This window comes from Chiloscyllium plagiosum, unplaced genomic scaffold (genome assembly GCF_037043375.1).
Source record: "Chiloscyllium plagiosum isolate Xiang-an unplaced genomic scaffold, Cpla_swu_hap1 HiC_scaffold_23, whole genome shotgun sequence".
NCBI classification, from domain to species: Eukaryota; Metazoa; Chordata; class Chondrichthyes; order Orectolobiformes; family Hemiscylliidae; genus Chiloscyllium; species Chiloscyllium plagiosum.
Genome location: NW_028270161.1, coordinates 59,629,380 through 59,641,786, shown reverse-complemented (window position 1 = coordinate 59,641,786; position 12,407 = coordinate 59,629,380). Strand labels below are relative to the sequence as shown.

The following is a 12,407-nucleotide window of genomic DNA, read 5'->3' as shown; positions in this document are numbered from 1 at the left end:
ACATTGATGTCCTGGGGTTGAAATGTTCCGAGGCGGAAGATGAGACGTTCTTCCTCCAGGCGTCTGGTGGTGAGGGAGCAGCGGTGAAGGAGGCCCAGGACCTCCATGTCCTCGGCAGAGTGGGAGGGGGAGTTGAAATGTTGGGCCACGGGGCGGTTTGGTTGATTGGTGTGGGTGTCTCGGAGATGTTCCCTACAGCGCTCTGCTAGGAGGCGCCCAGTCTCCCCAATGTAGAGGAGACCGCATCGGGAGCAACGGATACAATAAATGATATTAGTGGATGTGCAGGTAAAACTTTGATGGATGTGGAAGGCTCCTTTAGGGCCTTGGATAGAGGTGAGGGAGGAGGTGTGGGCACAGGTTTTACAGTTCCTGCGGTGGCAGGAGAAAGTGCCAGGATGGGAGGGTGGGTCGTAGGGGGGCGTGGACCTGACCAGGTAGTCACGGAGGGAACGGTCTTTGCGGATGACGGAAAGGGATGGGGAGGGAAATATATCCCTGGTGGTGGGGTCTTTTTGGAGGTGGCGGAAATGTAAGAGGTGAAACTTTATTGCTGGAACAGCACAGCAGGTCAGGCAGCATCTAGGGAACAGAAGATTCGACGTTTCGGGCACATGCCCTTCTTCAGGAATCCTGAAGAAGGGCATGTGCCCGAAACGTCGAATCTTCTGTTCCCTAGATGCTGCCTGACCTGCTGTGCTGTTCCAGCAATAAAGTTTCAGCTTTGATCTCCAGCGTCTGCAGACCTCAATTTCTCCTCGGAAATGTAAGAGGCCATCACATAAATGTATGCTGAATATTTTCCAACCTTGAGTCTCTTAGACTATTAGTTCAGATAAAATAGACAATTTACTCTTGAAGAAACTTGTTTTCTTGAAACAAACTGGAGTATGCTGTCAAAACAGAACAACTCATTTAACAGAATGACACCACCCTTTAAAAGCCTACAAAGCATGCTTGCTTACTGGAAGTTTACTGAATTATTGCGATTTCTGCAATGTCTCAGCGGTCAGTTGAGGGTACAAATGAGAAGGGTCTCTGCCAGAAAGTTCTATTTAAGCCAAATTTGCACTTTTACTTAAGTGATTTAAAAGTTGAAAAAAGTGTGGTGCTGGAAAAGCACAGCAGGTCAGGCAGCTTCCCAGGAGCAGAAGAGTCAATTGATATTTCAGGCAAAAACCCTTCATCATTCCTGCTGAAGGGCTTATGGCCGAAACATCAACCCTCCTGGTCATAGAGTCATAGGACGTACAGCACGGAAACAGACCCATCCATGCCAACCAGATATCCGAACCCAATCTAGTCCCACCTGCCAGCACCAGGCCCATATTCCTCCACACCCTTCCTATTCATATACCCATCCAGATGCCTTTTTATGTTTCAATTGTACCAGCCTCCACCACTTCCTCTGGCAGCTCATCCATACACGTACCACCCTCTGCATGAAACAATTGTCCCTTAGGTCTCTTCTATAAATTTCCCCTCTCGCCCGAAATCTATGCCCTCTAGTTCTCGACTCCCTGACCCCAGGGAAAAGACTTTGTCTATTCATTCTATCCATGCCCTTCATAATTTTGTAAACCCCTATAAGGTCACCCCTCAGCCTCCGACATTCCAGGGAAAACAGCCTCAGCCTATTCAGCCTCTCCCTGTAGCTCAAACCCTCCAACCCTGTCAACATCCTTGTAAATCTTTTCTGAACCCTTTCAAGTTTCACAACATCTTTTCGATAGGAAGGAGACCAGAATTGCATGCAATGTTCCAATAGTGGCCTAACCAATGTCCTGTACAGCCACAAATGATCTCCCAACTCCTGTACCCAATACTCTGACCAATAAAAGAAAGCGTTACAAACGCCTTCTCCTTGGATGCAGTCTGACCCCTGCTGTGCTTTTCCAGTACCACACTTTTCAACCCTGATCTCCAGCATCTGCAGTCCTCACTTTCGCTCAGATGGTGTAAATCAAGGACAGCAATTATGTGCAAATCCTCTGCATCTACTACTTAGTATGTGTTTTTACATTGATAATGTGGACCTGCTGAATAACCAGAATATTTGATTAACCAGCACACTCCTAGTCCCATAGGTGCTGGTTAATAAAAAGTTTGCTGTACTGTGTATATTTTGTGTCATGCAGCAAGTATGATATGATGACCTGATTGCCACAAGTTTTTTTTAGATTAGATTAGATTAGATTACTTACAGTGTGGAAACAGGCCCTTCGGCCCAACAAGTCCACACCGACCCGCCGAAGCGTAACCCACCCATACCCCTACATTTACCCCTTTACCTAACACTACGGGCAATTTAGCATGGCCAATTCACCTGACTTGCACATCTTTGGACTGTGGGAGGAAACCGGAGCCCCCGGAGGAAACCCACGCAGACACGGGGAGAACGTGCAAACTCCACACAGTCAGTCGCCTGAGGCGGGAATTGAACCCGGGTCTCTGGCGCTGCGAGGCAGCAGTGCTAACCACTGTGCCACCGTGCCGCCCATAAGTTTATTGAGCATTGAAATCCTATTCAATAACACTACTTTACTAGAACCAGCAGCACGTTTTTTAACTCTAGAATGCCATTCATCTACAAGATGCTAACAAACTATAGCTGCACATTCCCCTCTCATCTGTGCAATGATCATTGCTTCACCTTTTTACACTTCCATCTTCAACTACACTTGTTTCCTCAACTTATTTACCTTGCCTGCCAATTTGAAATCTCTACTGTCCAACGATGTGGAGGCATTCTTCTGCTATAAACTCCTAAGATCACTCACCTATCGAGCAGTTTGCTCCAACAGGAAGACCATGCTTGGGTTTACGTGGTGAAACAAATGGTTCCATAGCAATCAGTAGATCCAAATCAAGCTCATAACTCTTCCAGGCCAGATTTTCATTTTTCTGAAAATGAATGAAAAAGTACAATCTTGAAAGAAAAGCAGGAGATTCAGTTTACAGCTCACTGTGTTTATCAATACAGGCATTACCCTTAAGAAACTGAGAAGTGGTGCAACGATGATATCGAATACTTCCAAGTACTCATAGCAGAATGCCGTCTTTGCAAACCTTACAGCAGCCTCCACGCTTACACCATCCTCACCTATAAACATCAAATGAAAAGAAAAGGTTAAGAAATATTGCATAAGTATGTGATATTTTTCTTCATTCTTGTTGTGTTTGAAAGTTTCTAGGAAGTTGACACAACTACATGACTTGCTAGGTCACTTCACAAATTATTTAAGACTAAACTTTGACTGGAGTCACAGATGGGCCAGCAGATTTGTTTTTCACAATTATCAGAAAAATGAAAATCTGGCCTGGAAGAGTTATGAGCTTGATTTGGATCTACTGATTGCTATGGAACCATTTGTTTCACCACGTAAACCCAAGCATGGTCTTCCTGTTGGAGCAAACTGCTCGATAGGTGAGTGATCTTAGGAGTTTATAGCAGAAGAATGCCTCCACATCGTTGGACAGTAGAGATTTCAAATTGGCAGGCAAGGTAAATAAGTTGAGGAAACAAGTGTAGTTGAAGATGGAAGTGTAAAAAGGTGAAGCAATGATCATGATTATTTTCACTATATTTCCAGATCTTCTGAACATAATTCAAATTCGTACAGAGCTATGCTGGGTTTGCAAAGAATCATTGCATTATGAAGTGCAGAAGGAGCTATTTGAATTCAACGAAAACTATCTTGAATTGAATGCTAACCTGAAAGTAACCATATAACCACTGCTGGCTGTTGTAAAAAAAAGTCTCATCTGGTTCACACACGTCCTTTAGGGATGGAAATCTGCCAACCTTTATTTAAAGTGGAAGGCAGGAGGTTGAGAGGTGGCGTGAGGAAAAATGTTTTCACCCAGAGGGTGGTGGGGCCTGGAATATACTGCCTGGGAGGGCAGGCAAGACAGTAAAATTTACAACCTTTAAAAAGTGCTTGAATGAGCACTTGAAGTGTTATAACATTCCAGGCTATGGGCTTAGTGTGGGAAAGTTGTACTGGTGTAGGTAGTAGAATATTTTTGGCAGTATAGACTTAATGGGTAAAGTACTTTGTCTGTCCTTTATGATTCTATGATTCTAACCACTTAGTCCCAATGCCCAATTATTTCCATACAAATGATATCCTTCAAGTATTTATCCATTTTCCTTTTGAAAGTTCTTAGTGAAGCTGCTTCCACTAATCTTTATAGTAGTGCATTTCAGAACATAAAAACTCATTGCATATGTACTTTTACTTTATCTCACAGTCTTAAAGATGCACTTTTCAGTTAATGGACCTTCTCCCTATTTATTTCAGTCCTCACCATTAACTTCATTCTAGTGTTAAGAATGTGGGACTTTATCCACTTAGTCTGAAATGCCTTTTTCAAGGTGAAAGAGAATCTACTAGACAGGGAGACGGTAATCATATGGAACGTCTAACCAGAGAGAAGTCCTTGTGACCTGGTTGACCCAGGACAAGAACCCCAACCTGAAACTTACTGAAAGGTAAGTGAGTTTTCACACCTCAACACAGGAAAAGAAATGGCCGCTTTTTTGGAGATAAAAACAAAAACAAATTCTTGCTGTGCAAAACAAAGATAGTTTGTATTGTGTGAACACCAAGTAGAATGCCTTGTTTTCAATTCAAAATGAAGAAGACAAACACAATTAGACTTTGGAGATTTAAGGAACAAGAAGTTGCTGAGATGGCCCTTGCTGTGTAAAGTCCTTTCTGGAATAGTCAGGCTGAAAAGAACAATTTTCTAATGACAATGGAAGATTTGATCTGAATCTACTGGAAATCAGGGAGTAACCTGGTGCTTAATTTCATTATTCGCCACATCTGCCTGAAGAGCAATGCACACCAAAATGAATTGAGATGTTTCAGACGTGCATTAATGAATTAAGACAAGATTACCTTTTCTTTAGTTTGGTGTATTAGTTGCCTGTTAAGTGATGTTTAGTTTATGTTGTTTTTGCTTCTGTCTTACAGTAAAAATTTTAAATTGTTAAATCTCATCTTAACACAGGGAAATTCATCTTATTATTGATATTGATTTTTATGAGATTTCACTTATCTTATCGTAACACGAGCCACAGACTCCCTTTCCTCCTCACTTTCTAAGGCTAAACTATGTTCACAACCACAACATTCAATTTGAACCAGAATTTGACCTTTAATTTAAAGCCTATTTAGTTCAACCACCTTTGGTCAACTACCTTCACAATCTCTTTATATACCACCGTCCTAAATTTGCTTTCTAATTTCTCTGTACAGTATATTACAAAGTTAAAATTCTGTAGAAGTGCAACTTGTTTCTATTGTTAATCACCTTTTTCACACAATACACACTGACTGATAATCTACTCTTTTGCCTCCCATCTGTACCAGAAATAATAAAACTCAAATCCTATGAGCAGAAATCACCATCCAGGGATAGGCTAAGAGCCAGAAACACTGTCAAAATAGTATCGGTGGGTGGAGTGCCTGTCATCTTCCTGCTGGAAAATCAATGCCTACTTGGCGTCCAACTGGTCCCATGTGGCTAAATGAAGAGCTACCTCCTGTCTCTGCTAAAGAGGCCCACTTCACATGAGGAGTCTACCAGGGTAATTATGCAAGTTCTTGTTGAGGCATCTCCTTCGCAAGTGTTCTTTGATCCTCAGAGGTGATAATAGCAGTATCTGTCCTCAACAGCTACCCTGCTACATTACCAAAGCCTGCTCGAGTATCCAGAACCCCCAAAATTGTAAAATATGAGAGCACACACTATTGATGTGATGCAACATCTGCACTGGCCACCACTAGCAAAGGCATTGCTGAGCATGATGAGCTGGTGGGGGGGGTGGGCAGGTCACCATCTTTCATAGGGACAGCAGTCCCAATTGTAGCCATTTAATTGAGAGCTGAAAATGTGTTGCTGGTAAAGCGCAGCAGGTCAGGCAGCATCCAGGGAACAGGAGAATCGACGTTTCGGGCATAAGCCCTCTTTAATTGACAACAGCAGGAAAATATAGCCCAGGATCCTGCTGCCCACTAAAGTAGGATTGCTTCCTACTATCAAACCCATAGTGGAGAACCTAAAAACATGGTAATTGCATTGTCTGGTATCTCTGTAAATGAATACAGATAGGTCTTGTGTGTTTTCTTGCCATCCGATGACTTCACAGAAGGTAAGTTACCCTAATAATTTTAATTGTTTACATGCCCAATTTCCTCTCACCAGGTGGGGCTAATACCCATTCTATCTATAATGAATACTGAATTCTGGGAATGCTGATAATGCAAAACTAAAATATATAGCAAGATATCACAAGTATTTCAGAAATCAAAGTTTGCAAGTATTACAGCTACTGAATCATCAAATTTAAGCCACATGTTTAAAAACCTGTCTGAAATTTGTAAGTCTTCCATCACATTTCTTATCCTAAATTCTTTGGCACATAGAAAAGAACCACAAATGTAGCACAATAATTCTCACCTGCAGCTGCAAGTTCTATAAGGGAACTTGACTTGATTAACCCACCAATTGGGTCTGTGCAGGCAGGTGCATTCAGTTGAGTATTACCAGCGCCACCTTAAAAAAAACACAAGTTTCAGTATCTTTGCCATTTTCACATGTGGTTGTATGCAGCCTAAATTCGATGTAAAAAATACTGAACAAAGATTATTTCCAAAAAACGTGTCAAAATACTCTTGCATTGTTGCCAGAGAAATAGATTTAAAAGCAGAAACGGTATGTTTCTTCCTTATTCATTCATGTGTGTATCACCAAATGAAACACCATTCATTGCCCATTCCTAATTGTCCCTGAGGCCATTTCAGGAGGCACTTAAGAATCACCCACATCTATGGGTGTAAGTCATATCAATGCCAGAACACATAGCATTAACAGATATCCCTCCCTAAAGGACATTAGTAAATCAGATGGGTTTTTACATCAATTAATAGATTCATAGAGGTCTACAGCACAGAAGAAGGCCTTTCAAACCAAGTCAGAGCCAGTCAAAAACAAGCACCTAACTGTTCATATCCCAGACATTCTAATTCTATTCTGATTTCCAATACTCAGCCCACAGCTTTGTATGCTTTGGCATTGCAAGTGCACATCTAAATATTGCTTAAATGTTGAGAGGGTTTCTACCGCTATCACTCTTACAGGCAGTGAGTTCCAGTTTCCCACAATACTGAGTGAAAAAAAATCCTCACAATGCCTCTAAACCTTCTGACTGTTATTATAAATCTATGCCCCTACTCTAGTCATCGATCCACTGGGGTAAAAGTTCCTGTTGTCTGCCTAACTACACCTGTCATAATTTTATGCTTCTTAATTCCTTTATCCCTCATATTCTTTGCTGCTCAATATGTTTTCAATACTCAACCTTCAGGATAATTGTAACTAGTTTCCCCTGAACCTTTGTGACCTCTTTGACAGTAGCTTCCATCATTCTCTGTGGTCAATAGCTGTTGACTACGATACAATTTAGTTGGCCAATTTTCTGTCATACCAGATTTCTCCTGTTCTATCCAATTTTTGGCCTATGGTCATTTGACCACAATACTCTATTCCTTGAATAATAAATGCCAAAATTCTACTTGCTTTCCTCGTTGCCTGCTACGCCAGAATACTGAATTTTCTGCATTTCGTATACAACACCCAGATCTCTCTGCACCAAAGCACTCTGACTTTTCTTTCTATTTGGATAATAAGTTTCCTTTCTGTTCCTCCACCCAAATGGAAAACTTACACTTCTCACATTAAACCTCATTTACCAAATTTTGACCCATTCTCCTAATCTATCCATATTAATTTGTAAATTTCTTATTTCTTTATTGCAACTTACCTTCTCACCTATTTTAGTGTCATCTGTAAATTTAGCTGTCGTACTTTCTATCCCTGTGCCCCAGTTATCAATATAGATTATAAATAGTTTGATAGAAATCCACACCAGTTACATAAAACCATACTGACTCTGATGGATTGTAATTTGACTTTCAAAATGTCCTGTTATTACTCCCGTAACAATTTTGCAATGACATGTTTAACTGTTATGTAGGTTGCTACATTCTGCCTTCTTCCCTTTTTGAATAAGAGTTTTATATTCAACCTACTGGAATATTTCCCACATCCAGGGAATTTTGAAATATTGTCAGCAATCGATCCAATGCCTCAACTGCTATTTCCTTTAAGGTTTTAGGATATAGGCCGTCAGGCCCTGGGATTTTGTATACCTTTAAGCCCAATAGCTCTAGGTTACTCCCTTTATATAACCTCTGCATTATTTGTTATTATTTGTATGGGACTAGCATCCTCCACTGTGAAAACTAAAGCAAAATAGTGATTTTATGACCCCCATCATTTTATAGTCCCCACTAGTAACTCCCCAGTCTCATGCTGCAATGGACAACTTTCACTTTCGTATCTTCCCTATATTTACGCAAGCTGTTCTTATCCATTTTTTATATATTACTCCAGTTTTCTTTCATGGTTTATCTTCACTGTTTCTAGGAGTTTTTCATAACACATTCTTGATGGTGAAACGTTTCCCAATCTTTCAGCCTACCTTTGCAATATTATATTTACATTAATAGCAAGGCAAAGGTGTTAAATATAATGTCTTCCCTTCTCCTACAACATTGCTTCCTTAGAGTCATGGAGATGTACAGCACAGAAGCAGACCCTTTGGTCCAACTCATCCATGCCAACCAGATATCCCTACCTAATCTAGTCCCATTTGCCAACACTTGGTTCATATCCCTCGAAATCCTTCCTTTCACATACCCATCCGGATGTCTTTTAAATGCTGCAATTGTACCAGCCTCTACCACTTCTTCTGAAAGCTCATTCTATGCATGTACCACATTCTGCATGAAAAAGTTGCCCCTTGAGTCCCTTTAATATCTTTCCCCTCTCACTGTAAACATATGCCCTCTAGTTCTGGACTCTCCCACCCAGGGGAAAAAAACCTTGCCTTCTTGTGCAATCCATCCTCGTGATTTTATAAACCTCTGTAAAGTCATCCCTCAGCCTCCAACACTCCAGGGAAAACAGCCCCAGCCTATTCAGCCTCTCCCTATAGCTCAAACCTCCAACCCTCGCAACATCCTTGTAAATCTTTTCTGAATCCTTTCAAGTTTCACAACATCCTTCCTTCTGGATTATATTTTAATTGATAGCAATCCAGTATCTCCTGAAATATCTGCCAGAGCTTTTTAGTTACCTTTTTAGTCTTCTTACCCATTTCCATCAAGGTCAAATCTGTCCTCTTAGCTATGTAATTATCTTCATTTAATTCCAGAACACTAGTGTAGAACTCCAGTTTCTCACTCTCCAACTGAATTTGAAATTCCAGCATGCTATGATCACTCTTTCCTTGAGGGTCCTTTACTATGAGATCATTAATTAATCCCACCTCATTACACAATACCAAATCCAGAATGGCCTGCTCCCTGGTTGGATCCACAATGATTCACCAGGCTCTCAGAAAAAAATCTCTAATATACACAATAAACTCTCCCTTGAGGCTACCCTTACCAATTTGATGAGTGGGTTAGAATGCTTTCTACAAATAGCAATTTGTAGATCAACCATCACCTCATTGAATGGTGGAAAGGACTCAAGGACATAGATGCCCGCCTCCTATTTTTTATGTTCCTCAATCTACAGGCAATTTGTACCAACTATTTATAAACCTAAAAATGACTACAGGTTCTTCTCTGCCCTGTGCCCTTTTATTGTTCTGCCCTTCATAAAAATAGTCATCATGACAGAAAAAGCTAAATAGTACAGTAATTATTACATTATAAAGAAAACACAATGCAGTGTAATGTTAATGTCAAACCATAATAACACACCTGAGAGGATCAGCAGTCCTGCTAGGAAAAGTTCAGTTGTTACATCAAATATTTCATGTTCAGGAGGAAAAGGAGGCCTAGTCTGTAGAACACGTCTACTACGAGCTGACAAGGCCTCTGTAATGGCAAGGAACTGGGCTGCACTGCCATGAAACATTTCTGCCAAAAGATGTTCTGTAGTATTGTGTGGCCAGGGCAACTGTAATAAATTAAAGGAGAACATTAATCGGGACTAAAACAACAAACATTGCACCAAAACAAATTGTTTTAGCTGGTGATCTATGTAGCCTTAACAAGTTAATTTTTTGATTTGTTATGAAGACTGGGATTGAACACTTTCTGGTCAAAAACAAGTATTTAACGATTCCAATCACATTTTGCAGCGCTTGGCCCTTAATCTTCCTAAGTGGACAGCTAATACTTCTTAAATGTTACAAAGGTTTCCCACTAGTCTCCACTTGAAAATGTTTTTTTCACACATCTCCTCTAAGCCACCTGTTCCTTACATTAAATCTTTGCCCCAATCATTAATTTCTCCATCACAGGGAAAAGTTTCTTCCTATCAACTTATCAATGTCCCCCCTAATTTTATACAATTCAACAATTCATGGGCGGCACGGTGGCACAGTGGTTAGCACTGCTGCCTCACAGCGCCTGAGACCCGGGTTCAATTCCCGCCTCAGGCGACTGACTGTGTGGAGTTTGCACGTTCTCCCCGTGTCTGCGTGGGTTTCCTCCGGTTTCCTCCCACAGTCCAAAGATGTGCAGGTCAGGTGAATTGGCCATGTTAAATTGCCTGTAGTGTTAGGTAAGGGGTAAATGTAGGGGTATGGGTGGGTTGCGCTTCGGCGGGTCGGTGTGGACTTGTTGGGCCGAAGGGCCTGTTTCCACGCTGTAATGTAATCTAAATCTAATCTAAATTACTGCCCCTCTCAATGTCCTCTGCTAAAAAAGGAAAACAATTCCAGATTCTCCAATCATGAGGCAGAGAGTAACATGTCTAAGTTTGTCGATAATACAAAGCTAGTTGGAAACACAACTTGTGAGAAGGACATAGATAGACTGCTAAGGCATATAGACAAGTCAATGAGTGGTCAACAAGTTAGCAAGTGGAGCATAACATGAGAAGTGTGAGGTCACTCAGTTTTATTGTATAGGGGATTCCCAATTTGCCATAGCTTCGGCCTTATGTTGTTGTGTTGTCAGCCTTCTGTGCAACACTGGAGCAACTTATGCAACCTCTGAGGTTCGGTGAGAAATAAGAAGTGCAGCAACACCATCAGAACAGGAGAAACAGCAGCAACACCCAACAGCAGTTGCTTTCTCTAGGGCCATATGGGTGGTCAGAATGGATACAGTGCAGTTGCTCAAAAGGAGGGAATACTGCCAGCACAGAATGAATAAACAGTGGAATCAGTGAATTAAATAGTGTCTCAGGAAGCTCAGGCTTTTACATCAAATCATTGCTGATATCTTCAAACTCCTTAAAAACAAGCTACCCTTCCCAATCAACCAGCTGGCCATGTATTCAAGTCACCACAGACCTGAACTTGTTTGACTCTGACTTCTTCGCAAGTTCTTCTGGTGACCCTTGCAGCTTTTGGTATCTACTGTCCACACATATGTCTCATAGGTGACCAATATTACGTTTATCAGAGACTTGCACTTGCTGCTGACGAAGACAGTCAGAGTCAGAGGTCTCACTCACTTTTGTAGTGCTAGCTGGATTCCCACACAGACTGCATACAAGCAGCAGTCAAGACACAATCAGTACAGCATATGTTTATATTTTGCTAATTCTATCAATGTCAGCTGATCTGTGACCACTGGATTTTTTTTCATGCAGATCTGTGCAAGATAACCTGGAAGCAGCCACAATTCTATCTGTGCCAGTCACACCTCCAAGCACAGAAAGATGACACTTTCTAGCACTAACTGAACATGAAATACTACATTTTAGCTTTGGTGCTACAGCATACACTTTGGTTAGATTAGCACTGGGGACTAGATTTTCTTTCAATGTCCCATACAACATCAAGTAGAATAATTATGTAAAATAGGCAGCAAGGCTTACCTTCACAACCTTTTTTGTTTTTGTTTCTGTTTTTGTTACCTTCATGTGCCTCAACAACTTTCTCACTTGCTGTCACCAGGACAACCCTTCCCTATTCACTGCACATAACTGTCGGAACCAAGTTGAATAGGATAAACAGCCAGGTTTCTAAGTTTAATGCCACTGTCACCCCATCAAAAGAAAGATGACAGAAGCATGTTGGATCAAGGAGTAAACATCTTGCCTCAGGCGACGGACTGTGTGGAGTTTGCACATTCTCCCAGTGTCTGCGTGGGTTTCTTCTGGGTGCACCGGTTTCCTCCCACAATCCAAAAATGTGCAGGTTGGGTGAATTGGCCATGCTAAATTGCCCGTAGTGTTAGGTGCAGGGGTAAATGTAGGGGAACGGGTCTGGGTGGGTGCAGGTCGGTGTGGACTTGTTGGGCCAAAGGGCCTGTTTCCACACTGTAAGAAATCTAATCTAATCCAAATAATGAATATTGGGAGAG

The 12,407-nt window shown here is 41.4% G+C and overlaps 1 protein-coding gene across 1 annotated transcript in view; it reads right to left on the bottom strand.

Moving 5' to 3' along the window:
- cfap54 (cilia and flagella associated 54) overlaps positions 1-12,407 on the bottom strand; it is a 527,984-nt gene that overhangs the window by 460,705 nt on the left and 54,872 nt on the right. Inside the window, exons 9-12 of the mRNA XM_087999737.1 lie at positions 9,846-10,044; positions 6,472-6,567; positions 2,991-3,103; positions 2,781-2,904 (exon numbers count right to left, since the gene is read on the bottom strand). Of these exons, the coding sequence (XP_087855863.1) occupies positions 2,781-2,904; positions 2,991-3,103; positions 6,472-6,567; positions 9,846-10,044 (532 nt within the window). The remainder of the gene's footprint in view (positions 1-2,780; positions 2,905-2,990; positions 3,104-6,471; positions 6,568-9,845; positions 10,045-12,407) is intronic.